At 38.2% G+C, this 27,254-nt stretch overlaps 1 protein-coding gene across 1 annotated transcript in view; it reads right to left on the bottom strand.

The window, feature by feature from the left end:
- MYH15 (myosin heavy chain 15) overlaps nucleotides 1-17,993 on the bottom strand; it is a 69,513-nt gene extending 51,520 nt beyond the window's left edge. Inside the window, exons 1-13 of the mRNA XM_077482443.1 lie at nucleotides 17,869-17,993; nucleotides 15,502-15,605; nucleotides 14,618-14,761; nucleotides 14,282-14,438; nucleotides 13,077-13,104; nucleotides 12,377-12,473; nucleotides 10,701-10,721; nucleotides 7,466-7,558; nucleotides 5,559-5,622; nucleotides 4,123-4,221; nucleotides 3,503-3,606; nucleotides 1,275-1,413; nucleotides 907-1,025 (exon numbers count right to left, since the gene is read on the bottom strand). Of these exons, the coding sequence (XP_077338569.1) occupies nucleotides 907-1,025; nucleotides 1,275-1,413; nucleotides 3,503-3,606; nucleotides 4,123-4,221; nucleotides 5,559-5,622; nucleotides 7,466-7,558; nucleotides 10,701-10,721; nucleotides 12,377-12,473; nucleotides 13,077-13,104; nucleotides 14,282-14,438; nucleotides 14,618-14,761; nucleotides 15,502-15,605; nucleotides 17,869-17,959 (1,260 nt within the window). The 5' untranslated portion in view covers nucleotides 17,960-17,993. The remainder of the gene's footprint in view (nucleotides 1-906; nucleotides 1,026-1,274; nucleotides 1,414-3,502; nucleotides 3,607-4,122; nucleotides 4,222-5,558; nucleotides 5,623-7,465; nucleotides 7,559-10,700; nucleotides 10,722-12,376; nucleotides 12,474-13,076; nucleotides 13,105-14,281; nucleotides 14,439-14,617; nucleotides 14,762-15,501; nucleotides 15,606-17,868) is intronic.
- Nucleotides 17,994-27,254: the final 9,261 nt, after the last annotated feature.

Genomic DNA, 27,254 nt, shown 5'->3' with positions numbered 1-27,254 from the left:
TGGCACTTTATATACTTTCTTCTTTTCAGGGAACACCTTTATTTACACACAGAATGTTATTAATATAGCACTGGCGACATATGCAAACAGATTTTTTTTTTTTTCTTCCTGTGTGTGTGTGTCCCAATGTAACATTGAAAGAGAAAAACAACTTCTAGGTTAAAACTTCCATGTCTTAATTTTGTCATAAAGCATATGGGGAAGAGAACTAATATTCTGGAAGAGCACCAGTCCAAAATAAAGGTATAACACCTTTATATTGTATTATCATGTTAAAGGGGTGTTCCGGCCAATAATTTTTTTTTTTAAAGTCAGCAGCTACAAACACTGTAGCTGCTGACTTTTAATAAGGACAGTTACCTGCTCAGCAATCCCGTGATGTTGGCTGCCCGAGACCGATACGTCCATCGGATCGGGTGCCAGCGCCGCCATCTTAACGAAGGGAAACAGGCAGTGGAGCCTTGTGGCTTCACTGCCCGTTTCCTACTGCTCATGCACGAGTCGATCGGCGATTTGTGAATGGCCCTGTTGTTTTCTGGGACACACACATGTCCCAGAAGGCAACGGGGCCACTCACCGAAGAGGAGTAAGTGCCGCGGAATAGGAAGAGGCAGATTAGGAAGACTGCCTAGCAACAGTGGTTTCAGCTAAGTTAAAAAAAAAAATGTTTTAAATAGTTTGTTTACATTTTTTTTGTAAGATTATTAATGCATTTTTTTTTTGGGTGGCCCTCCACTTTAATACAGATTCCATCCTAATAATTTACAAAACTAAGTTATAAAGTGGACCTCTGGACATGTCAGGGATCACAATTCCAAATCACTATATTTACAAAGTTGACCACCATTGATATAGAGAAACAATCATACGGAACATGATATTTGCATTTTCATGTGATGGTCTTACCTGTGCTACACTTTGCCCCTTGGTCACATACTCATTACCTACTTTCACTCTGGGATGCATTAAACCCTTTACCAAATCAGAAGAGCTGACACCCATAAGATAAGCAGCTTTGTCAGTATCTAATAAAAGAAAAATATAAAAGTAGAAAAAAAACTCAGTTTTTCTAAAACACCTATAAATAAGACAAAGTATTCAGTTATAATTTTAGAGATACTGATTATTTCCATTTACGTTTTTATTTTTTCATCTCTTATATTGCACTTTTTTTACTTCCTGTGTTCCATAGTTTGCAAAAGCTTGTTAAAGGAAATCAACATACCGTATCCCATACATAAAAATCTGAATTCATTTTAGGTCAAGAAACTTACTTTCTGTGCCATCGGGCTCAGCTTGCTCTTCTCTGGGTCTCTGTTTAAATTTCATATTTCCAAAATGCATTATTGCACCTGTTAGCTTATAAGCTCCATACTTTTCTTCAGTGATAAAGCCCAATATATCAAATGCTTGCTGTGGAAAGAAATTACTTAGCTCAGAAAGAGCAGAAAAAAAACATTATATCAAGCTTTGAGAATGATTACTAAGGGGTAGATAGAGAGCCTTCAGTTAGCAAAGTGAATGTTCAACTAACTTATTAAATGAGGTAAAAACTATGTTTTGTTTGAGGATTTTAACTTGCATTTGATTGGATGGCTGAAGTAAAAATAACTAGAACTATAGACAAAACTTTTTTTTCAATTTTTCCACCTTTTTGATAGAGTAAGGCCGCGTACACACGGGCGGATTGTCTGCCCAACTAAGTTCGTCAGACAATCCGACAGACAGTCCGTCCAAATTTTTGAATGAACGGACTTGACCACACATAATGAACAGACAGTCCGCTGAAAACTTGCGCGATGACGTGTACAGCACGTACGACGGGACTAGAAATACGACGTCCAATACACTGCAATGCAACCTTCGGCCGTATAAATCCTTTCTGAGCATGCGCCATACTTAGTCCGTCCAACTTGCCTACACACGAGCGGACTGTCCGCTGAAACCAAGTTTGGACGGACAAAACCAAGTTTGGACGGACAAAATTACGGAAATTCCGAAAGACAAAGTCCGTCAGACTGTCTGCTGAAAAAGTCCGCTGAAGCCCACACACGAGCAGATTGTCCGCTGAAACACGGTTCAGCGGACTAAGTTGGGCAGACAATCCGCCCGTGTGTACGCGGCCTAAGGGAGAATTCTAACCTCTGTCAGATTTTTTTTTCACCATCACATTGTGGAGATTTCCCTTCACTTCCTGTCGCATAACCAAACAGGAAATGAGTGGAAATTTCAGCAAATTAGGGGAATTCCTTGGAGACCCCCAGATCACCAGAACAAGTGTCCCCATTGGAAGATTTCACCTCTATTACTTTTGTGGGGGCAACTCAAAATGTGAGATTTTTTTTACTTTCACTTTCAGTGATAATAGAGAGGGTAAATCTCCTTAATGGGGGTACAAACAAAAAACAAACAAACTGACAGGTGTTCTAATCCCTCTGCACTTTATTTAAAATGAAAAAAAAAGTTTTGCCTATAGTTATATTTTAACCGCTTGTGGACTCAGTTTTGCTGCGCGAAATCATGTTATTGTATGTGATCTTGAGAGGCTTGGCTAATGGGCACGCGTGCCCGCCATGAGCTCCGTGAGTCCGGCAGCTGGTCTCGTGGACTCAATCCTCATGGAGAGGAAGAACGGGGAGATGCTAATGTAAACAAGCATCTCCCTGTTCTGCCTAGTGACAGTGGCACTGATCAGCGCTCCCTGTAATTGGAAGCGCTGATCAGTGATGTGGCACACACAGCCCAGCCCCCCCCCACAGTTAGAATCACTCCCTAGGGCACACTTAACCCCAACATCGCCACCTAGTGTTAACCCCTTCACTACCAGTCACATTTACACAGTAATCAATGCATTTTTAATTGCACTGATCGCTGTATAAATGTGAATGGTCCCAAAATAGCGCCAAAAGTGTCCGATGTGTCTGCCATAATGTCGCAGTCATCATAAAAATCACTGATCGCCGCCATTACTAGTAAAAAAATAAATAATAAAATGCCATAAAACTATCCCCTATTTTGTAGATGCTATAACTTTTGTGCAAACCAATTAATAAACGCTTATTGTGATTTTTTTATAATCAAAAATATGTAGAAGAATACGTATCGGCCTAAACTGAGGGAAAAAAACATTTTTATATATTTTTGGGGATATTTATTATAGCAAAAAGTAAAAAATATTGTGTTTTTTTTTTCAAAATTGTCGCTCTTTTTTTTTTTTAGCACAAAAAATAAAAGGTAATCAAATACCACCAAAAGAAAGCTCTATTTGTGGGGAAAAAAAGAACGTAAATTTTGTTTGGGAGCAACATCACACGTCTGCGCAATTGTCAGTTAAAGCGACGCAGTGCCGAATCGCAAAAAGTGCTCTGGTCTGTGGCCAGCCAAATTCTCCGGGGCTGAAGTGGTTAATAGCTAAGCAAACGATACACTCTCTACACATATAGTAAATGAACCCCACTAAGTCTTTAGTACTTAGAAAGAAATTTGATTTGGATATACTTACATCAGTTGCAAGGAACTCCTCGCCATCATCAAGGTTGTCCACTGTAACAACACCTTGTGAGCTAAAGTGGAAATCGTAAGGATTTGTGGTCACTAACAGCATATCTGCAAAAGAAAACAACAGAATTTGAATGTTATCACTGGGCTTAGCAAACAGTTTAGGACCATCCACTAATAAGCTATTTAGGTCATGTATTAGTACTGTAGTAGCTCTCAAGGTATAAAAAAAATTACCAATTTAAACCTAATGCTATATTTACAATGCTTTGATCTACTGCAATTGACAAACTGATGTCCAAACAATGTCTAAATTGATGTGTAAACTAAATGTTCTAAATATATAAACTGATCTTTAAGCAATGGAAAATCTTTGTTGGCAATGATCTCCCCCTTGGAAACCACTACAATGTGCCATCCTTTCCCCCACTATTGCACAGATCTAGCCAAGTAAGTCTACTAAGATTTACATGATTATATATATTATATATATATATATATATATATATATATATATATATATATATATATCAATTTCCTTAAGGAGGTGATTATGCCTTTAAGAAAAAAACATATATCAGGCACTGTGTTGGTATATAACGGTCGCTAGTTAATTAATCTCACCTTGTAGTTCACTTTTTTTGCCACTGGTGATCTGGTAAAAGATATGGTAGCTTCGTTCTCCAGGCTGTTGAAAAATGACTCTGGATTTTTCTAGCAGATCTACGATTGTAAGAAGGCCACACATTGGTAGCGTTAGAATTACCAGTACATATAAGTGTTTTCTAATTTCTTGGCATAAACTGGGTTGTAGCTTTGAAAAAGATGCTGGATATCTAGCGGAAACAGCTAATTATGTAAGTGCACAAGAGTGCAAAAAGTCCATTGCTATACTACATGTGCCAATAAATTTGGAACATAAACATCCTGGCACCTTGCCTGATAATCCTGGCATGTAGAAAAATTATATCCACTACCTTTATGATCCCTTTCACACTGAGGCAGTTTTTAGGCATTCTAGCGCTAGAAATAGCGCCTGTAAAGCACCTGAAAACTGCCTCCCATGCCATTGAGTGTGAAAGCCTGAGTGCTTTCACACTGGGGTGGTGCGCTTGTGGGACGTTAGAAAAAGTTCTGCAAGCAGCATCTTTGGGGCGGATTGCAAATGCTGTATACAGCGCTTCGGAAGCACCGCAACATGGGTGCTTTTAACTCCTTCGGCTGCTGGTGGGGGTTAAAAGCGCCCTGCTAGCGGCTGAAAAGCACTGCTTAAACAGCACTAAAGCACAGCTAAAACGAGCGGCACTTAAGCGCTAACGCACCGGCTGCCCCAGTGTGAAAGTAGCTTAACTCTGTTCAATAGAAGTGATCTGGCTGTAAAGCCAGTTAATCAATTTTGACTGGTAAGTGGTGTCTTCCTCTCCTGCTCCCTTGATTCACCTGACTTCTCTGTGAGCCCAGGACTGCTGCAATAGGATTCTGCTAAGAATTAACCCTGAAACATTGAGTTTAGCCATTTCATGTACAAAATTTTAGTGTATTGGTAGTACCAGTTGGTTAACCTTTAGACTGGGGACACAATCAGTAGGGCTGGGGCAGTGGAGGCATTAGGAGTCTAATAGGCCCCGTATGTTTGCATAAAAGAAAACCTGTTATTGCCATGTCATAGCAGCCAATTATTGGGCCCAGACATATGATTAAAGGAGTGACACCACTGAATTCAGTACTGGTTGTAATGGAAGAAGGATCTGGAGGAGTACAGGCAAGGTGAGCAAGAGGGGACCTTTGTAGAAACATTGGGGTTGATTTACTAAAACTTGAGAGTGCAAAATCTGGTGCAACTCTGCATAGAAACCAATCAGCATCCAGGTTTTATTGTCAAAGCTTAATTGAACATGCTAGCGTTAAAAGCTGATTGGCTACCATGCACAGCTGCACCAGACTTTGCACTCTCCAGTTTTAGTAAATCAACCCCACTGTCACTTTGTAATGCATGGGCAAAAGGGTTAACAAAGCTGTGTTTAAAAGTAACATTATCTTTCTGTAATTTATCAACTTACAAATTTCGATATCAGCAGAAGACAATTTGCCAGTGGTACCAAAGTGGATTCTAATGAATTTACCCTGTGGGAGGCAAAAGTAAATAGCACAAGTTAAATTGTGCTTGATCTAATATATGCTAGAAATATTTGGACCCTTAGTTGAAGTTTTGGGCAAGTATGGTAATCTTTTTGCCAAAAACCACTAAATTCACTGCAGTGTGGTACAAAAAAGTTAAGGGTAAACAGATAGATTATAGTACTATAGGGTGGCACAGTGAACACATATAACACACTTAGGCCAGGTTCACATACACGCGGCTATGTTTTTTTCCGGCCTGGGGTCCAGTGCGTTCCTCTCCACTGGTTCAGATGCGATTCAGGTGCACATTTTTACCTGAATTTGCAACTGAACCAGACCCAAAAAACACACAGGACCCTTTTGGAAATCTCACTGTGGCCACCCTGAACATATCTGAAACCAGCTCCATTGAAAACCGGTCACACTCACATCTCATACGAATTGGATACGGTGAAAACTGCATCCAATTTGCACATATTGGAACCAAGCCTTAATCTATTTTTAGAGTGGAGTATTGCCAATGTGTGATAATAGCTGCAGTCACAGCAAGTATACGTTCAAATATCTCGGAGCTTCCTGAAGATGCTGTTTAGCGAAAAATGTAGAAATGGTGGCGAGTGTGCCATATCCGGTTTGGTGGTATGTACCTCAGTGGTGATGCAATTTCCGGCAATTAAAATGCACACCGGTTCCTGTAAGCAGAAGGGCGGAGCAGAATACAGGCTGGTTGTATTGGTGCAGAGAGACTGGGCACCAACAAATGTGAGTGTATACATTTTAAGCATTATGTGTTTGTGCCATTTTTTAATAAATACTGCACCATAAAATGATTTTCTGTCCTTTTTGAGAGGAACTAGTATAACTACTGGGGGGGGGGGGGGGAGAAAAAAAAAAAAGGAGTACCATCATACTATCCACCAGCTGGAATGTGGCTTTTAACCCTGCGATTAAGTGCTTCTTTTTAAGGGGTCAATGGCTTGTGGTGAGTGCGTTGAATTGTCACTTGTGGTGAAACACTGGGCAATGAGGAGTGGAAGGCTAATGATAATAGGAGCACTGGTGTTTTTCTTTTCTTTGCACACTGTGGACTGGGACTTTAAATACAGTATTATCTGGACTATGTTCTCATAATTTTATATTATTGCAGTTATATTGATTACTGTATTATGGGATTTGATTGTTTGCACACATTATGAGAGCGCTGGACCTTACTTTGGAATATTTGAAAGTGGTATTGCATCTAAAGGGGCAGCTTTCAGTAATTATTATTGTTTTAAACAATATATTATTTGGATAAAGAGCAGGCGCCCATTATTGCTAATTTGTACACAGTAAATATAGAGCTGATTAAAAAGCAGTCAATCAGGATGCAATGAAGCCAAAAAAGCAGCTGCTATCACAATGCATGCATTAACTTTTCTATAAACTACAATTATATTTCTTAAAAAAACAATCTAACACAATATTTTCTGCTATATTTATCTAACTGCACATTTAGTTGCTTGGTTGTGTTTTTGACTTATGTTATTCAGCAGTGAAGCAAATCATCTATACAAAGCATTACTAGATAAAAAAAATATATTGTTCAGGACTGAAGAGTGCATAAGAGGTTGGAGCAGTGGTAATATTATAACATAAAACATAATAAAAAATAACAAACCACCTAAATCTATTCTGGCAAGAATGTTAATTGTGATTACGCTAAATGAATTGCTGTATTGCCAGGAATACAGAACTGATGATTTACTGAAAGTGGTTACGTATGTAAACATCCTGTATACATAAATTACAGTCAGGGGGTAAAAAATAAACTGTAGTCTAACCGGCAGAAGAACAGCAAACTTACAAAACGAGATGAATTATCATTTCTCAGGGTTTTTGCATTTCCAAAAGCTTCCAGGGCTGGGTTTGCCTGGATGATTTGATCTTCCAGGGTTCCCTAAAAAATATATATGCATATTTAAATAAATATCTATTTTCAGAATTCCTACACAATACCAAAGGCTGACTAAAGGAGTCAGGGATGTTTTTTTTTTTAGCACAGTGAGTGAATAGGGTAAAGCATTGTTCACGCGAAAAGTGTATATAAAAGAAAAAAGAAAAAACAGAAAGAGAATTCTTGCTGGCCCATGATTACATTATTCACCCTAGTCAATCATTAACCTCTTCCCACGTCCTCCCAGTGGCCCTTTAACTGGGTCCTAATGCTGGGAGGTGATACGGACTTCCCAATCACATGATCACTGCGATTGGCTGTCACAGTGGTCACATGATCGGAAGCCCATCCCACCAGCTCCCAATCACAAACATAGACTTAGAACTAGTCCAGACTAGTGAAACATGAGGGTGCACCCCTCCAAAGTGATCACTCTCCTAAGAACAGCTGTCTCTGCAATCAGGCAGGGTGCTGGCTCTGTTTGCAACAGAGATAATGGAAAAATAAAACACTGGATAGTTCAGGAATTAACCAATGGGTGGTGTGGAGAGAAGAAAATCCCCCTCCCTTCACCCAGAAAAAATACCACATAAAGAAAATTATAGCAACGGTAAATATCTAATGTGAAGAGAAAAAAAAGGAGACCACAAGTGCGATGTAGAAGAAAAATGACACAAAATAAAAAAAATATATATTAAAAAACTCGGCATAAACCAGCATGTGCACCTGGGCGAAAACAAAGTTATATATCACCTGTGCATCAATGCGGGTGTGTGCCACTCAAAAACCATATCCAGTCTGCTAACGGATGATCACAATACTTTCAGAAACACACACACACATATATATATATATATATATATATATATATATATATATATATATATATATATATATATTAAAGCTGCCATAAAATATAACATTCCTGTGACATATGTATAAAAGGCAAATATTTTTATATATGTAAAATATTTTCAATCCAATATTGTCCTCTTTAATAAACATTAAAGACACCCCTATGCGATTATACAGAGTATGATGGCTGTTGAAATAAAGTTGCATATGTTAAAAAAAAGCATATATAAAGTCACATATAAAAAAAAAGGAAAATGCATATATAAAAATAACCCCCTAACGGTATAACTATGGGAGAAACTCTAGATGATATAAAGAGAAAGTGCAAACATAGAATGTATATAACGTATCGACACATTATACTCAAAATGAGGGAAACACTTGAGTATATAAGAACCATCATATAAATGTCAGAAAATAGATAAACTGACTATAAAAAAAACATATTTTTTTGAGAAAGTTATATCTATAAATCAAACCAGAAGACATGCATATATGAAATCATGCTGTTGCCATTACCGTTAAGCAGAAAATAAGCTTTTTGCTATTTATTTCTATTAATTTTAATTTTGTGTTCTGGCTATACGGAATGATTACATATATGCATGTCTTCTCGTTTGATTTATAGATATAGCTTTCTCCCAAAAAAATTTTTTTTTTTTTATAGTCAGTTTATCTATTTTCTGGCATATGTCCACGTGGACATTTATATGATGGTTCTTATATACTCAAATGTTTCCCTCATTTTGAGTATGATGTGTCGATACATTATATACATTCTATGTTTGCACTTTCTCTTTATATCATCTAGAGTTTCTCCCATAGTTATACCATTAGGGGGTTATTTTTATATATGCGTTTTCCATATTTTTTTTATCCGTTTTTTATATGCAACTTTATATATGCGTTTTTGACGTTTAATATTTATTCAAGAGGACAATATTAGACTTTATATGCATTTTTACATATGCAACTTCATTCCATCAAACTATTATACTTTGTATAATCGCATAGGGGTGTCTTTAATGTTTAATGTTTAGAGGACAATATTGGATTGAAACTATTTTACATATATGAAAATATTTGTCTTTTATACATTTGCATATGTCACAGGTATGTTATAATTTATGGCAGCCTTAATATGTATATATGTTTCTGAAAGTATTGTGATCATCCGTTAGCAGACTGGTTATGGTTTTTGAGCGGCACACACCAGAAATGATGCATGGGTGAAATATAACTTTGTTTTCGCCCAGGTGCACATGCTGGTTTATGCTGAGTTTTTTAATACATATGTTAAGGTTTTATTTTGTGTCATTTTTCTTCCACATCACACTTGTGGTCTCCTTTTCTTTCTTTTCACATCAGATATTTACCATTTCTAGCACTTTCTTTATGTGGTATTTTTTCTGGGTGAAAGGAGGGGGAATTTCTTCTCTTCTCTCTACCCAATGGCTAATTCCTGAACTTTAGGTGGCCACAGGTATGTTTCTCATTGGGATCTAATGACACACATGATTTACTAATTTGTTTAATATGTTTAATTATTTTGTTTGGAATATAAACCTGTATGCATCTTTAGCACGCTAGCTATGACTAAGCATCATATCTGGTGTGAAACGCGTCGGTGCTGTGCAGTTAGTCTGTACAGGCATACCCCACTTTTAAGTACACAATGGAGTTTATTTACTAAAGCTGAAAAGTGCAAAATCAGGCTCACTTCTGCATAGAAACCAATGAGCTTCTAACCCCAGCTTGTTCAATTAAGCTTTTGCAATAAGACATGGAAGCTCATTGGTTTCTATGCAGAAGTGAGCCTGATTTTGCACTTTTCAGCTTTAGTAAATAAACCCCATTGTGTACTCAAAAGTGGGGTATGACTGTATTGCCCTGTGATGCTTTGATATTCATTTTTTAATAAAGGTGAACTTTTTTGGAGTGCGGCTATCCAGCGTTCTATTTTTGCATAGACTTAGAACGGTCTTGTGACAGCTCAGTCATTTTACTGGGAGTACACACTGAGTGCGCCCTCAGCACAGAAACCTCGGCCATCATGAATGTATATGTACAAAATGTAAGTGTTAGGGCTCACCCTCCACGCCCCTGCAAATACATGTTATGTGGTTGTCAACAGGTAAAAACAAGAAAATGTCTCCACCAAGAACCTAATACTCTCACTTAATAAAAATAACACTGATATTTGCCATCAACCCAATCTTGTTCTCCTATATTTGAGCGTGTGTACTGCATATTGATAATATACTTAAAATAATTGACTACGCATACTTACACCAGTCTTTGTTGCTGGTTGCTGTTAAGAAAAAAACATCCAATTACACTTCAGTTTTAACCACTGCGAAAAATGCAACAACACTATGTATGTCTGGCCAACAGACAAAAAAAAACATAAAACACTATACCCTGCTTACCTTCTCTAAATTGTTTTAACATTTCTTACAGCAGGGCTAGAACCTATTTACATTTAGTACTTAAAAAATTGCAGAAACAAGGTACGTTTCAATAAAGTTTAAAATTAGCCAAACAAGAAATTTTTCAATGAAATAAGTCATACGCATGCCCCATTCACACCTGAATGATTTGAAGCTTCACTGGAAGCACTTCAACACTGAACACTAGAATTTTCATTCACACCTAAGCTCAAAAAAGAAAAAAATGGCTTCCCTCAGGGCAAAGCTACGTTTTTGTCCCAATAGACTTTAATGGAAGCCCCATGCATTTTTTATTTCCTAGTAACTCGTTTTTTATTGGTTAAAAAAAAAAATTGCTCAACCTGAAACCTGAGCAGAAACACCTGTACAAATGCTCACAAAAAAAAGTCTGAAAAATGACACTCAGCTCAAGTGTCAATAAGGCTCAAGAGTTTGGCTGCATGATGTAGCAGAATAGCTAACAATCCACATTGCATTGGAACTTTTGAGTATGTTTAGGACCACTCTGGTATGTTGCTAGTGAGGTCATCCATTTACATGGCAATTAGGGACAATATTCAGTTTCTGCTACCATGGGGTCACAGCAGATCCCCACAAACCACCAACTTATGGCAGAAAACTTTTCAGGAATAGCGTATAGGAATAACCTATGTTGCTCTGAAAAGCCTTTGACACCTGGTCAGATGAGTCAAAGAAGCCATTATTTGAAGGGAGGAATAACTCGTATAATAGAGTAGGCTCACAGAAGGCATTTTGTCAGTATGTGATGAGGCTGTTAGGGAGAGCTGACCATTCTCGAAGCCCTTGTACACACTAACTGTTGCATACACACGGTCGGACAAAGTTGTCGGAAAATCCGACGGGATTACGTTATTTCGTTACGACAGGACTACGTTCACGCTAGTAGCCAATAGCTTTGGTGTAGGAATTTGATCTGAGCATGCGTGGCACTTTGTCCGATCAGAATTCTCTACACATGATCGGAGTATGTCCGATCGGAGCATTTTGCCAAGTTTGAAAACTTGGTCCGTCTGATGTAGACCACACACAGTTGGAATATCCGACAAAACGGTCCGAACGGACACATTCCGTCAGAATCTCCGACCGTGTGTACAAGGGCTAAACCCAGGTAGATACGTTTATCCCTAATGATAACCCTACATACTATTATGAAGTAAAACAGACACATGGGATCAGAATGGATGATTAGTATAGCAACTGGGAACTGGTGATGCTGGAGAATCTACCTGAGAGAATTATGGAGTCTGCCATTGCTGAACTTTCTTTTTGATAATGGTAGTTCCCTGGCTATCATGCTGATGTTTTGTTGAAGTTGATAAGTAAATGACCCAGAACAGGTAAAGAAATATGGAATTCTGACATTTTCTAACGCTGTTTATCATGCTGGTTCCATGTCTATGACTCAAACATACCCAAATCAGACATGTACAAGCAACTGGGTTGTCCAGGAGGAGGCCAGTAAAAATAGAGTACTCCAACGAATAATAGTACTTACATTCTTTTTACTAGAAGGGTCACCGATTGCTGCAACTGTGGCAAAGTACTGAATAACACGTTTCGTGTTCACAGTCTTGCCAGCACCAGATTCTCCACTATAAACAACCATTTGAAAGAATTAATTGATAGAAATTGTCCTTACCATTTAAAATACACATTACTACAGAAAATATCTATTTATCCTGCTGTGTTTTATCAGTCTATTTTTCTACACTAGGATTACTTTAACATGTTTGAGTAGAGTAATAAAAGCAAAGCAAGTATTGAACAAGGTGAGATAACACGTTATCACAAATATGTGTCAGGTGTATTATTAAATAATTAAAATTCATTTTTAGTTTTGGGCCGGTTGGACATCAGCTGTGTTGGGAAATGTAGAGGTGTAATTTTAGTAAATGGGATTTTCATATGGAACTCTTTCAGTAGCTATGTTAGTCTTTTTAGTTTGAAGTATTGCCTGAAAAGATAATGCAAAATGTATCTTTACCAGCTAATTTGTGTTTTGTTTGGTTGTTCTTTTGTTTCCTTGGCATTTGTATTTCTTTCAAAATGGTCTAGATGGCTTTTCTTTACTATATAACTATGTAAGCCTGTGTTTACTGGAGCCATGTTTGTCTGACTCCTCAGTATGTATTCTGATTTGTGTCACATCTTGTTTCTGTTCCTTTTTGTTCTTGAAAAAATGTAAGCTTACTTACGTGATCAACATTGACTGATTTTCACGATCTAACAAGCAAAAAAAAAGAATAAATGTAGATATTTTGATACATTGATAAGAAAATAATTGCAAAAGCCATGAGGTACACACCTCGGGGTAAATAAAGTAGCTCAGAAACCCTCATAGATAAAACATGTAATAATGGATGTGTATGTGTTGCCCATAGCAAAGGGTTATATGTTAGCAATTTTTTTCTAACCTGTAATATTCTGCAGAAAAAATAAGCCGGAATCAGATTGGCTAGTGAGAAATAAGGACATATTGTACTGTATGATAACTATACTTACTATACTCATATAATAAACATAAGATACTCAAATTATACAAATGTGTTTATCAGACACGTGCATTCGTTTTCATCCGAATGCATTTTCATCCAAATTTCTGGGATTTTCGTGTTCGTTTTAACAAACAAAAATGAATCCGAAAGATTGGAAATACAAAAATGCTTTATATTTGTATCGTTGCTACAACAGTTCGACATACATAAATAGAAGATTCGACATGACGGTGACAATAGCGATCTGTGTCTATCGACCCTGTGGTTTAATGTGCCTAACCTAATTCTATTAGTCCAAGATTATTCAACATAGAAAGAAAAGATTCGACATTATAGAGATAAGATTTGATGAAGCAGCTAAAAACATACGACCGCCACGAGCGGACATTTATGGTCAAATGCTCCTCCCATAGGCTATAGAAGAATTCTAGAGTTGTTTGACTAGTAATAATAATTAATATTTATAATTAATAATCAAACAACAACATTAGAATTCTACTATAGCTTGTGGGCGGAGCATTCGACCGGAAATGTTCGATTACAGCGTTGTATAGTTTAGCTGCTTTGTCGAATCTTCTTAGAACATCAGACAGACACCATAAGCCTTCAATTGACGATTCAGCCTTATTTAATTTAGATTTTTGGATGAATACATTTTTTAACAAAATTAATGAAATAAAAACAAACTTCGGGAGTAACGAAATAAATGTATTTTTTGGACAAAACCAAAATATTTCAGTGTGCCTATGTCTAGTGTTTATCCTGGATGAGATCTATTAAAATCTATGTCAGAATATATATAAAGTGATTACATTTTACAACACACATTAGATCAATGTGTAGCACAATAGAAAAAAAATGGTAACTGCTAAGAGGTTTGTACAAGGACATGAATTTATACTTACTGCGCAACATGTCATTGTAAGCATTGTCAGCAACGGAGAAGATATGAGGAGGGGCTTCAGAACGTCTCTTGCCCTTGTAAGCAGTGACCACCTCTGTCTTGTAGACTGGAAGTGCTTTGTACGGGTTCACAGTCACACAGAAAAGGCCTGAATAAGTCTGTATTGTAAGAAACACTTAGTATTGCATGAACTAGATCCCAATAATAGTAATTGTAAAATAGAAGAATGCAGTTGCAATGCTGCAAACACCTCACAAAAAAAAAAAAAAACAGGCAAAAAAGTAACAAAAAAAAAAGCTGAGTAGCTAAGTAGAGGGTATAAATTTTAGTTACTTACATAGATCATCCAGCTAGCATAGCGTTTGCGGAGATTAGATAGCACTGATGCCTCATTGAGGTGAGTTAACATAGCCATATCTTCAATCATGTCAAACTTCGGGGGATTCATCTGCTGCACATCTCCCTCCTTTACCACAACAGTCTATGTAAAAATGGAGGAGTACATCAATTAGAAAATACACTCATATACCCCCTCAGTGCATTATGCTTTCTCTCATATTTCACAACATGGTGTGCTGCTCTCTTGACGTGATTATTGATATAAAGTTACTTATGGCCAGAATGGGTCAAGCGATCATTTACTTGGAATCCTTCAAGAATTTGCAAATAAAAAGGCAGTAAAGTAAACTACATCACTGTGCCTCACATAGGCTGCACAGAGGAAAAAAAACTGTGATGAGACCCACCAACAACATGCTACATGCAGAAATTTACAGCAGGAGGTCAACCTGCACAAAGAGAGAGTGCAGCAGTGACAGGAAGCCCCTTGCACAGAGACAAAGTTTTACATTCAAATATTTCACAGATCTGGAAGAAATACACAAAGAACACCAAGATTTAAGTCAGAATATCTCTTGTGTTTAGCGTTTGTGTGACTTCCTTTCCCTCTGTAAACCCGCTGCGGTTGAGCTCCACCTGCAATGAAGAAAGTGGACTGCACCTACCTACATGCTTATCTCAGAGTTTAGCTTTAATATACTGAAAACTATCATATTAAACACATACTGTTTTCAGAATACATTCTTTCTTACAAGAGTGGCCCTTTGAACTGCCAATCAGTTATGAAAACATAAAACACATATGTATGCTATTTCGACAATATTCAATAAACTGTTAGCACTGCATAGATTATACCTTGTTCTGTGATAGGTTTAACTTTACCTTTCCATCGGCAAGCTCAACAGTGACTTTTCCTGCACCAGTCTCTTTAATTTCAGCCTCTAAATACGCTTCCTTTTCGTCAGATATCCAACATTTCTTCTTTCCTGTTCAATAAAATAAAAACTTTATTCTGGAGCTTTGCTCTAGAATGACATTAGCTCAGTACTCACATCTTCTGACTCTCCATGGCTTTGGTAGGGACTTTAGACAAGAATGCAGGAAAGAGACTAATGTGAATGATATGTGTGCTTTGTGAAGTGTCGCATGGCTTGTAAGTGTTATGTAAAAACCTACCAAATGTTATATAATCTATAGTCCCAAATGAAACAATGGTAACACTGCATGATGATGTTCATAAAGATATAAAACTTTTCTGGATCTGGCCAAATACTGAAGTCGAGCAGTGAAAACGATAAAATGGAAAATTGGAGTTAACATGGAGCTGCTGCTGCAGCAATCAGGTTTGGCCCTTGGGGTGAAAACAAAGAATGTTACTGTTGTCAGGATCAGCTCCACTTTTTCTTTCACCTATACCAGCCCTTGTCTTTTTTTGGCACACATTTTCTGTTTGCATTTGCCTAATGAAATTACAAAATTCCCCATTGCTAGTGGCTTACTAAAAACCCTGTATTATCCAGTTTGATTTGTCCAGGCCATTTTTCTTGCAATACAAATTAGGAATTAAAACAATCATATGCTGATAAAAATGCATAATGGATCAGCAACAGTGCGTATCTCTCTGCAAATGTTAGTGGAAAATTTTAGGCGGGTAATCACAATTATGGTAGTTGTAAGAATATTGCACTTGCAAAAACATAATTGAGTACTGTCAAAACAAGCTTTTTTTTGGGGGGGGGGGGGGGGGGGGTGGGGATATCCCCTTCTCCTATTTGTAAAAGTGTTTTATGCCTCTTGGGTTATCTGAATCCTAACAGCATGGATCTTGATCAGGTAGTGGTAAGTTGATAGCCTTTGGTTGGGTTTCACCCAATCCTCCTACTTTGGGGGATTGGATTGGGGAAATGGATAAATATGTAAATATTTGAAAAATATACCTTTGTTCAACACAACGTCATCTTTCACATTATACAAAAAAATTGGGCTAACTTTACTGTTTTGTTTTTAATTCATTAAAACGTATTTTTTCTAAAAAATCTGCGCTTGAAAGACTGCTGTGCAAATAATGTCACATAAAATATTGCAACGACTGCCATTTTATTCTCTAGGGTCTCTGCTAAAAAAAATATGTAATGCATACCTAAACTAGCTCTCCACCGCCCAGTGAACTTCTGTATGCCTCGCTCTACCCAGGGAGAGGGTTGAGCGGGTGACCTTTCCACCTTTCCTCCCCTCCTCCTTGTTTCTTTTTCTTTTGTGTCTCTTCCCTGGTCCTGTTTGCCCTCCCTTGCTCTGCTTTCTTTCTCTTTCCCCTCTGTTCCTCCTAATTTCAGATTGCTAGATAAGTGGAACCCTCTTGGTCACTCAAGGTCTTCCACCTGCCGGTACACATGACCCTGCCATGTGTGCTTTTTCCTGTTTCAATGCCAATGATTTGATGTTTGCTACCCTGCAATATGGGTGAGCAGTACTATGTATACTTCAGTCGTGATATTGGATTGTCCTATTGAATACTTCCCCTGGAATCATTGTCTTAGTGCTTTTTGTTAGCCGTTCATATGTTGGAGATTATATTGATGATTTACTCAGATGTGTATCTCTTATGTATGTGTTTTCTATGACTCTTTATACAAATAAATTAATAATAATAAAAAAAAAATATATATATATGTGTGTGTGTGTGTGTGTGTGTGTGTGTGTGTGTGTGTGTGTGTATATATATATATATATATATATATATATAATGTTTGGGGGTTTTCTATTAGAAAAAAAAAAGTACATTTTTACATGTACATGAGAAGTGTCAGAATTGGCCCGGTATTGAGGTAGTTGAAAACATAAACCGAAATGCATTACATCCACAGAAAAGATTACTGCCTACAATACTATTGCTAAAAATCTGAATAATAGCATCTGTCATAATTTTTCAGTACAATGGGTTAGCAGTTAGCATTTATGCCTTGCAGCACTAGGGTACTCGGTTTAAATCCCAACCACCTGCATTGAGTTTACATGTTTTCCCTGTGCTACCGTGGGATTTCCCTTGGTACTTTGGTACACTCCAAATGTGATATAATTGGCTCCTGCGTAATTAGTCAGCACTATACAAAATATGTGTAATAAATAATAAATAACAACTCCAAAAACAACTGTTCATCAAATCAATGTATTACAATTATAACATGTAGTAAAGGAAACGTAAGTGATTCAAAGCAAAACATTGAATAATATAATTAAACAGTCACTTGCCATCAAATGCCACTGTCTGCAGTATCATTCTTTCTCTTTCACTCTTCCTCAGGAAGGGAGCTGCCTCCCCGAATTCCGACATGTCCATCATTTTGGCAGATGTAAGTGATACTTAGAATCAACTACTGTAAAACAAGTAAAACTGTTAAGAAAATATAGAAAATATTCAAGTGGAATTGTTATATGGTAAGCAATTAACTGTAACCAATATCCTCTCAGTCCTGATACATTCATTTTAAATATGCACACATCCACCCGCGTGTCTTCCTGTAAATCATCATGTCTATGAATTGAAAAGATCATTGTGTGCATACCCTGTCAAGCAAATGATGTGGTAATGACTGCTAGATGACTTCTGGCTTTTATATGAGGTCTTCAAGGTCAACAGGGCCAAGTACTTTTCATTAGATCCTAATTTAGTCCTTAGGGTGTGGAGGAGATGGGTGCAGACATTTAGCCCACAGTTCTAGGAGGAGGGGGTTATCTGGCTCTTGTTTGTCACTTCACTTGATTGTTGGTGCATTGTTGATAAATGACCTAATGGAATGGAGAAATTGTTTCCCTAACCACATGTCACAAAAACACGAGATAAAATATGTACTCCGCAGCTCCTGTTGGAAAGGGTTGTGAATCTACACTGAAGTGGGCTGCGAAATGTTTAAACTTTTTATGGTATCGTTCTGTAGAGTATTATCATATCTCATAGAAAAACTTGGATTTAGGCCTTTCAAAACAAATAAAACAGCAAAAGCTAATGCCAATATGATTGTGGTACAATAAATCAGCTTATTTAGAAAATTATTATTTCATTATTGATTTTTTTATACATTTTTGGATGGTTCTCATCATCTTGCTCATGCTCATAATGAATGGTGCAGGTGGAATACAAAGATTTAAAGCTTATCCAAAAACGTAACCAATTATAGCAGTGGTTCTCAACTACTGTACTCAGGACCCATTAACAGGCCAGGTTTGCAAGATAACTGAAATACATCACAGGTGATATGATTTGGTGCTCAGTGATTGCAGTATTCTAGTCTGCATCTCCCCCAAGGTAATACCGTATTTATCGGCATAGAACGCGCACTTTTTCCCCCTTAAAATTGGGAGAAAGTGGGTGCGTGTTATACGCCGATCCCCACTGTCTGTGAGGCTAAAATACTGAGCGCCGCCGAAAAAGACCGAGCCGTCTGCTCGGCTCTGCTCGTAGTCCCGCCTCCCTGCTGTTTCTGGAGCGAGTGCTGCCAAAAAAGACCGAGCCGACTCTACTGTGTACTCGGCTCGGCTCAGCTCGCAGTCCCGCCCATACTGGAGATGCAGACTAGAATACTGCAATCACTGAGCACCAAATGATATCACCTGTGATGTATTTCAGTTCTTGCAATCTGAACCACAAATACCTCTCCTCATCACCATACATGGTGGGAGTTGTTTTGTAGTTACAGAAGATTACTGTCAAATAGGGTTGTCACCTCATCCCTTTAGCACCAGGGTCCTTGGTTTAAAACTCAACCAATACACTGCCTGCATGGATTTTTGCATGTTCTCCTTGTGATTGTATGTTTTTCCTCCCACACACCGAAGAGGTTCTAGTAGGTTAACTGGCTCCTGTCTAAAATTGCCCTAGAATTTATTTATGTGAGGTAGTTACCACAGATTGTACACTCCTTGAGAACAGGGACTGATATGAATAGCATATAAAGCACTTCCTAAACCTGTAATAATCGCCTGAAAAAAGGAAACGAATGCAGCCACCTGCATTCTGGTAAGCTGCAATATATTACATTTTTGTTTTTGGGTTTAGGTACACAGTGCCTTGAAAAAGTATTCACACCCCTTGAAATTTTCCACATTTTGTTATGTTACAACCAAAAATGGAAATGTATTTTATTGGGATGTTATGTGATAGACCAACACAAATTGGCCCATAATTGTGAAGTGGAATGAAAATAATAAATGGTTTTCCAAATCTTTTCCAATTCATTATGTGAAAAGTGAGTCAATACTTTGTAGAACCACCTTCCCCTGCAATTACAGTCTTTTTGAGGGATGTTTCTACCAGCTTTGCACATCTAGAGTGTGACATTTTTGTCTTCTTCTTTGCAAAATAGCTCAAAGTTTGTCAGATTGAATGGAGAGCATCTGTGAACAGCAATTTTCAAGTGTAATGCCCTGTACACGCGGTCAGATTTTCAGACGGAAAATGTTCGATGGGAGCTTTTTGACGGAAATTCCGACCGCGTAGGCTCCGTCGGACATTTTCGATTGGAAATTCTGTCACACAAAATTTGAGATCTGGATCTCATTTTTTCAGAAAACGAAATTCCGACCATGTGTACACAATTCCAACGCATAAAGTTCCACGCATGCTCAGAATCAAGCAGAAGAGCCGCACTGGCTATTGAACTTAATTTTTCTCGGTTCGTCGTACGTGTTGTACGTCACTGCATTCTTGACGTTCGCAATTTCCGAACCAACTTTGTGTGATCGTGTGTATGCAAGACAAGTTTGAGCCAACATCCGTCAGAAAAAATCCATGGATTTTGTTGTCGGAATGTCCGATCGTGTGTATGGGGTATTAGTGTTGGTTTTTCACCACACAGCATTTTGCTTTTAGGCCAAAAGGTAAACTTTTGGTCCCATCTGACCAGAGGACTTCTTTTGACTTTTTTTTCAACAATGACTTTCTTTTTGCCACTCTTCCATAAAGGGAAAATTTGTGGAGAGCGCGACTAAAGCCTCGTATATACAAGATCAGATTTTCGTTTTTTGTTGCATGCTAGTCTCATGTGAAAAGTGAAGAGGTTACTCGGCGTACGACAGATTTGAACTTCAGAAGTGACGTAATGTGTTGAATTGTTTGGTATGTATTCTTTCATTTCTGAGCATGCATAGTCTTGCTCTTACGATTTTACGAAAACCATACTAACTATACAAAAGTTGGATGTTTTGTTCACGTACGATTAACATTTTTTAGTCTGCAAATCCAGCTTTTGTCGTAGAAAAAAAAAAAACGCTGTCGAAAGCACCATACTAACGATCCGAAAATCAGCAGATCGTTTGTCGGACAAAATTTTACTTCTGATTTTCTTATCGTGTGTACGGGGCTTAATAGTTTTCCTGTGGACAGATTCTCCCACCTGAGCTGTGGATCTCTGCAGCTCCTCCAGAGTTACCATGGGCCACTTGGCTGCTTCTATGATTAATGCTCTCTTTACCCAGCCTGTCAGTTTAGGTGGACGCAGGGGCGGATCCAGGGGGGGGCAATAGCCCCCTCCCAGACAATAGAACTTACTCCAAGGCTTTCTCCCTCCGCAACCTCGCCAGATTTGCATGAGGCATCTAATCGCAGCTGGGACTTTATTGCTGCTTCCCCTGGCTCCCATCAGTTCCTTTAGAGGGGGCCAGTGGGTCACTATGGGGGTCTGTAATTGATGTGACACGGGCTGCTGCTACAGGCTGGCAGAGCGGCACGAGCGTCACTTCACTTCCCTGTCAGGCGTAGTGATCTCTACCCGATCGGAGCTTCCTAGTCCTGGCTGGTGTGACGTCACAATTCAGAGGCGCGCAGGATTGAAGACAAGATGGACTTGTAGCCAGCTCAGTGCACTGCTAGTGAGTGATCACTTACTTAGCTACGGCATTGTTATGTTAATGAGCTACGTGGGCATTGTTATGTTAATGAGCTACGTGGGCATTGTTATGTTAATGAGATACGGCAGGCATTGCTATGTTAATGAGCTACAGCAGGCATTGCTATGTTAATGAGGTAACACCTTGTCTTACATGTGAAGTGGTTAATGCTTTGGGGGTGGGGGTGAAATAATTTACAATGGTAATTGTAATATGGCACATGGAGGGGGTTAATGTACTCATTCATGGATTTGTGACCAGTGGCAATTAACCCCTTTGTGCTGCAATAATGATAGTGGCACCAACAATGTTAATTAACCCCTTTTATGCTACAGCATTAAGGGGTTTATAAACACTGCCACTAATGCAGCACAAAGGGGTTAATTAATTGCCACTAAATGATTAATATGGGCTATTGGCGCTACCTCCAATATATATGTTCAAACTATTAAGATTATTAAAATTACCGTTAGTGAACCTCACTGTTTCCCAGGCTTAAAATATATCTATATTAGTGATCTATCCCTTTCCCTACTCCTATATGCATAGATTGATGGCTTCACTGATATATATCCATCCACATAGGTAGTAGCCTCTATTATTGGGTGATATATTCTATCGGGGACTTTGAGTCAAAAATTGGATATAAGAGGGAACAATAATACATTTAAACAAAATCTGTAAATACGCTAAATATGTTTGATTCCACTCAGTTGTGCAAATTTCCCCTCACAAGTGTGAACTAGCTGATTTCCAAAAAAGACATCATATAGTTATTCTATACATTCCAGTGACCATATCTATGTGTACATAACATAACCCCTATCAATCCACAAATGAGTGGTTTCTATGTGAACCTCAACCCAAAAATTATATATCAAGGGGGAAAGCTTATTCCCCCTATTTTTCTAAGAACAACGCAAGGTGAATTTTCTATATATACCAGTATGCAAATAGTGCAAAATTATATCCCAAATTGTGATAACCTGTGAAAAAAATTCCCCATTCACATGGGAAGTGTACCAACCTAAAAGACCCAAAAAGTTGTGTAATAAAACTAGACAAATATATAATAAAACCAAAACAGCAAAATTAAAAAAATTGATTGAGAAGAATTGAAAAGAATTGAACGGAAAAAGTGAAAAACCTAAAACAATTTTTCAATAACAAAATAGTCCACAGTAGTTCTTCTATCAAATGTCCACAGATATACAAATATTCTGCTCAGGAGAATCAAAGAGGGTGACTTTCGTGTTCATGAATACTTATGGTGACTTCCGTGCTCATTCCCCCTCTTGGGTCCCCACTCACCAGATCCACGCACCCCCTAGGGGGTTGTAGGCATATAGGTTTTACTCCACTTTGCACTTTGATATTGAGGATTCCACCACTCGGCTATGTCTTCCGCGTTCTTTCGCAGGATCTTATTCGTTGAACAGGAAAAACAATCTTGTGCCCAGTAGTAGTTCCTCAAAAGGGAAAAAACCAACTCTCATGGTGTAGTATGTCGGGTACCCAGAAAAACTTTTTTTGGGGAACAGGCTATTACCACATTGTGTTAAACTCTTTATAGGGCTATGTTGAAAAAAGGAGGGTCTGTAGACCACTAGTTAGAAGGTTATATGTTTTATTTCAAAATTAGAAAAAATATATATATAAAAATATAATCATAAAAAATTCAAAATTCAAAAACGTGTCACAAATCCATCATATATAGCCTATTGTAAAAGAAGTTTTACTCCTTATTCAATGGGTGACTAGATTCCATATTGTCCAGGGGAACACTATCTTTGGATGTATTATATCCCCAGGGGAGCTGCTTAAACAAAGATGTTAAGGCTATTAAGGAATAAAAATCCAAAATCCAAAATAAAAACAAAAATAAAAATAGGAACAAACCTTAGTAGGTTGAAAAATCAATTATAAATTAAAAACCTTGGTGCCTAAGCGCTAATCAGACAAAATCAGACAAAATATATCACCAGCTCGTCGGATCAAAGCAAAACCCCTCGAGCGAGCGGCGTGCATTCCGGCTGCGCTCCAACGGGTCACACAAGCTGGAAGTGACGTAGTGTGCGTAATGACGCTGTACGCGTTTCGTCAGAGACGTCTTCATCGCTGCTGAAGACGTCTCTGACGAAAGGCGTACAGCGTCATTACGCACACTACGTCACTTCCGGCTCGTGTGACCCGTTTGAGCGCAGCCGGAACGCACGCCGCTCGCTCGAGGGGTTTTGCTTTGATCCGACGAGCTGGTGATATATTTTGTCTGATTAGCGCTTAGGCGCCAAGGTTTTTAATTTATAATTCATTTTTCAACCTACTAAGGTTTGTTCCTATTTTTATTTTGGATTTTTATTCCTTAATAGCCTTAACATCTTTGTTTAAGCAGCTCCCCTGGGGATATAATACATCCAAAGATAGTGTTCCCCTGGACAATATGGAATCTAGTCCCCCATTGAATAAGGAGTAAAACTTCTTTTACAATAGGCTATATATGATGGATTTGTGACATGTTTTTGAATTTTGAATTTTTTATGATTATATTTTTATATATATTTTTTTTCTAATTTTGTAATAAAACATATAACCTTCTAACTAGTGGTCTACAGACCCTCCTTTTTTCAACATAGCCCTATAAAGAGTTTAACACAATGTGGTAATAGCCTGTTACCCAAAAAAAAGTTTTTCTGGGTACCCGACATACTACACCATGAGAGTTGGTTTTTTCCCTTTTGAGGAACTACTACCGGGCACAAGATTGTTTTTCCTGTTCAACGAATAATAATAAGATCCTGCGAAAGAACGCGGAAGACATAGCCGAGTGGTGGAATCCTCAATAGCAAAGTGCAAAGTGGAGTAGAACCTATATGCCTACAACCCCCTAGGGGGTGTGTGGATCTGGTGAGTGGGGACCCAAGAGGGGGAATGAGCACGGAAGTCACCATAAGTATTCATGAACACGAAAGTCACCCTCTTTGATTCTCCTGAGCAGAATATTTGTATATCTGTGGACATTTGATAGAAGAACTACTGTGGACTATTTTGTTATTGAAAACTTGTTTTAGGTTTTTCACTTTTTCCATTCAATTCTTTTCAATTCTTCTCAATCAATTTTTTTAATTTTGCCGTTTTGGTTTTATTATATATTTGTCTAGTTTTATTACACAACTTTTTGGGTCTTTTAGGTTGGTACACTTCCCATGTGAATGGGGAATTTTTTTCACAGGTTATCACAATTTGGGATATAATTTTGCATACTGGTATATATAGAAAATTCACCTTACGTTGTTCTTAGAAAAACAGGGGGAATAAGCTTTCCCCCTTGATATATAATTTTTGGGTTGAGGTTCACATAGAAACCACTCATTTGTAGATTGATGATTAAGGGATTGATTAAGTGAATTCACACTAGTTGATAGGGGTTATGTTATGTACACATAGATTTGGTCACTGGAATGTATAGAATAACTATATGATGTCTTTTTTGGAAATCAGCTAGTTCACACTTGTGAGGGGAAATTTGCACAACTGAGTGGAATCAAACATATTTAGTGTATTTACAGATTTTGTTTACATTTATTATTGTTCCCTCTTATATCCAATTTTTGACTCAAAGTCCCCGATAGAATATATCACCCAATAATAGAGGCTACTACCTATGTGGATGGATATATATCAGTGAAGCCATCAATCTATGCATATAGGAGTAGGGAAAGGGATAGATCACTAATATAGATATATTTTAAGCCTGGGAAACAGTGAGGTTCACTAACGGTAATTTTAATAATCTTAATAGTTTGAACATATATATTGGAGGTAGCGCCAATAGCCCATATTAATCATTTATCTTAAAGCACGGTTCTTTGATTAAAGCCCGTGCATTTAGGGAGGCAGCAACCTCTTGATAAATATTTGGTAGTGCGATAGCACGCATTCACCTTCGCCATAACTGTCATCCTATCTATTGTGACCATTTTCCACAAGCGCGGCTATTTTCCATATAATTAATTGCCACTGGTCAGTAATACATCAGTGAGTACATTAACCCCCTCCATGTGTCATATTACAATTACCAATCATCATCATTATCATCATGATAATCACACAGTACAGGTGAGTTGAGCCACAGCACCTGTATTGTGTGATTATCATAATAATGATGATATAGAATGACAGAAAAATGTATCTTTATGCTTCATTCACACAGGGCAGACATGCGTCTGACATGCAGGGCTGTCTTTTACTGGCTTGGGGATGCATAAAGTGTTACATGCATCCCATTTATTTCTACTGAGACACACAGCTGCTATATCCCAATATGTCATGCGTGCAGATCCCAGAATGCATGCAGGGTTTATTCAAGGACCCGCACCAACATGTCATATTGGGATATAGCGGCTGTGTGTCTCAGTAGAAATAAATGGGATAAAACCGTCCCGTTAGTGGCCTTTACTGCTGTCGCTCGCCCACCCCAGTGTGAAAGCAGCCTTATTTTCTGGCAGTGCCCCTCCCGAGACTAGACTCTGGATCCGCCCCTGGGTGGACGGCCATGTCTTGGTCTTGGTTTGCAGTTGTGCCATACTCTATTTTTAGATAACGGATTGAATAGTGAGCTGTTCAAAGTTTAGGATATTTATTATAACCTAACCCTGCTTTAAACTTCTGAACAACTTTATCCCTGACCTGTCTGGTGTGCTCCTTGGCCTTAATGATGCTGTTTATTTACTAAGGTTCTCCAACAAACCTCTGAGGGCTTCACAGAACAGTTGTAGTTATACTGAGATTAAATTACACACAGGTGGACTCTGTTTACTAATTAGGTGACCTCTGAAGGCAATTGGTTCTATTAGATTTTATTTAGGGGTATCAGAGTAAAGGGGGCTGAATACAAATGCACGCCACACTTTTCACAGATTTATTTGTAAAAAAAAATGTGAAAACCATTTATCATTTTTCTTCCAGTTCACATTTATGTGGCACTTTGTGTTGGACTATCACAAAAAAAAAACAACAAAATACATTTACGTTTTTGGTTGTAAGATGACAAAATGTGAACAATTGCAAGGGGTATGGATACTTTTTCAAGGCACCATACTTTAAAGTAGGACTCCAGTTAATGTTTTCATTTTTGTAACAGCAAAAAGTAACACTTTTGTGTCCCACTTAGACCCCTTTCACACTGGGTCATTTTGCAGGCGCTATTGTGCTAACAATAACGCCTGCAAACCGACCTGAAACAGCCGCTGCTGTCTCTCTAATGTGAAAGCCCCGAGGGCTTTCACACTGGAGCAGTGCACTGGCAGGACAGTAAAAAAGTCTTGCTAGCAGCATCTTTGGAGAGGTGAAGGAGCCGTGTATTCATCGCTCCTGCCCATTGAAATCAATGGGGCAGCGCGGCTATACCGCTGGCAAAGCGCCTCTGCAGAGGCACTTTGCAGTGGTTTTTTAACTCTTTCTTGGCCACTAGTTGGGGCTAAAACCGCCCCGCTAGCAGCCAAATAGTGCTGCAAATATGACAGGCTTTTAGCAGCATTTCTCTGCCTCTGTTCGAAAATTAATGGTTCCCTATGAGAGCCCATTGGTTTGAATAGAAGTCGCACACCAGAAGTCAGACCATGATGATCTGACTTGCAGGGTGCGGTTTATACACTGAGGATCTTAAAGGGGAACCCTCGCCAAAAAAAAAAAAAAAAAAAAAAAAAAAAACTGATATGGATTTTAAAGGGAGCCCCCATGCCATAAAAAAATGG

This window comes from Lithobates pipiens, unplaced genomic scaffold (genome assembly GCF_037356315.1).
Source record: "Lithobates pipiens isolate NorthernLeopardFrog02 unplaced genomic scaffold, aLitPip1_a1.2 Scaffold_16, whole genome shotgun sequence".
In the NCBI taxonomy this organism is placed as follows: domain Eukaryota; kingdom Metazoa; phylum Chordata; class Amphibia; order Anura; family Ranidae; genus Lithobates; species Lithobates pipiens.
This window is presented reverse-complemented; position numbering and strand designations above follow the sequence as displayed.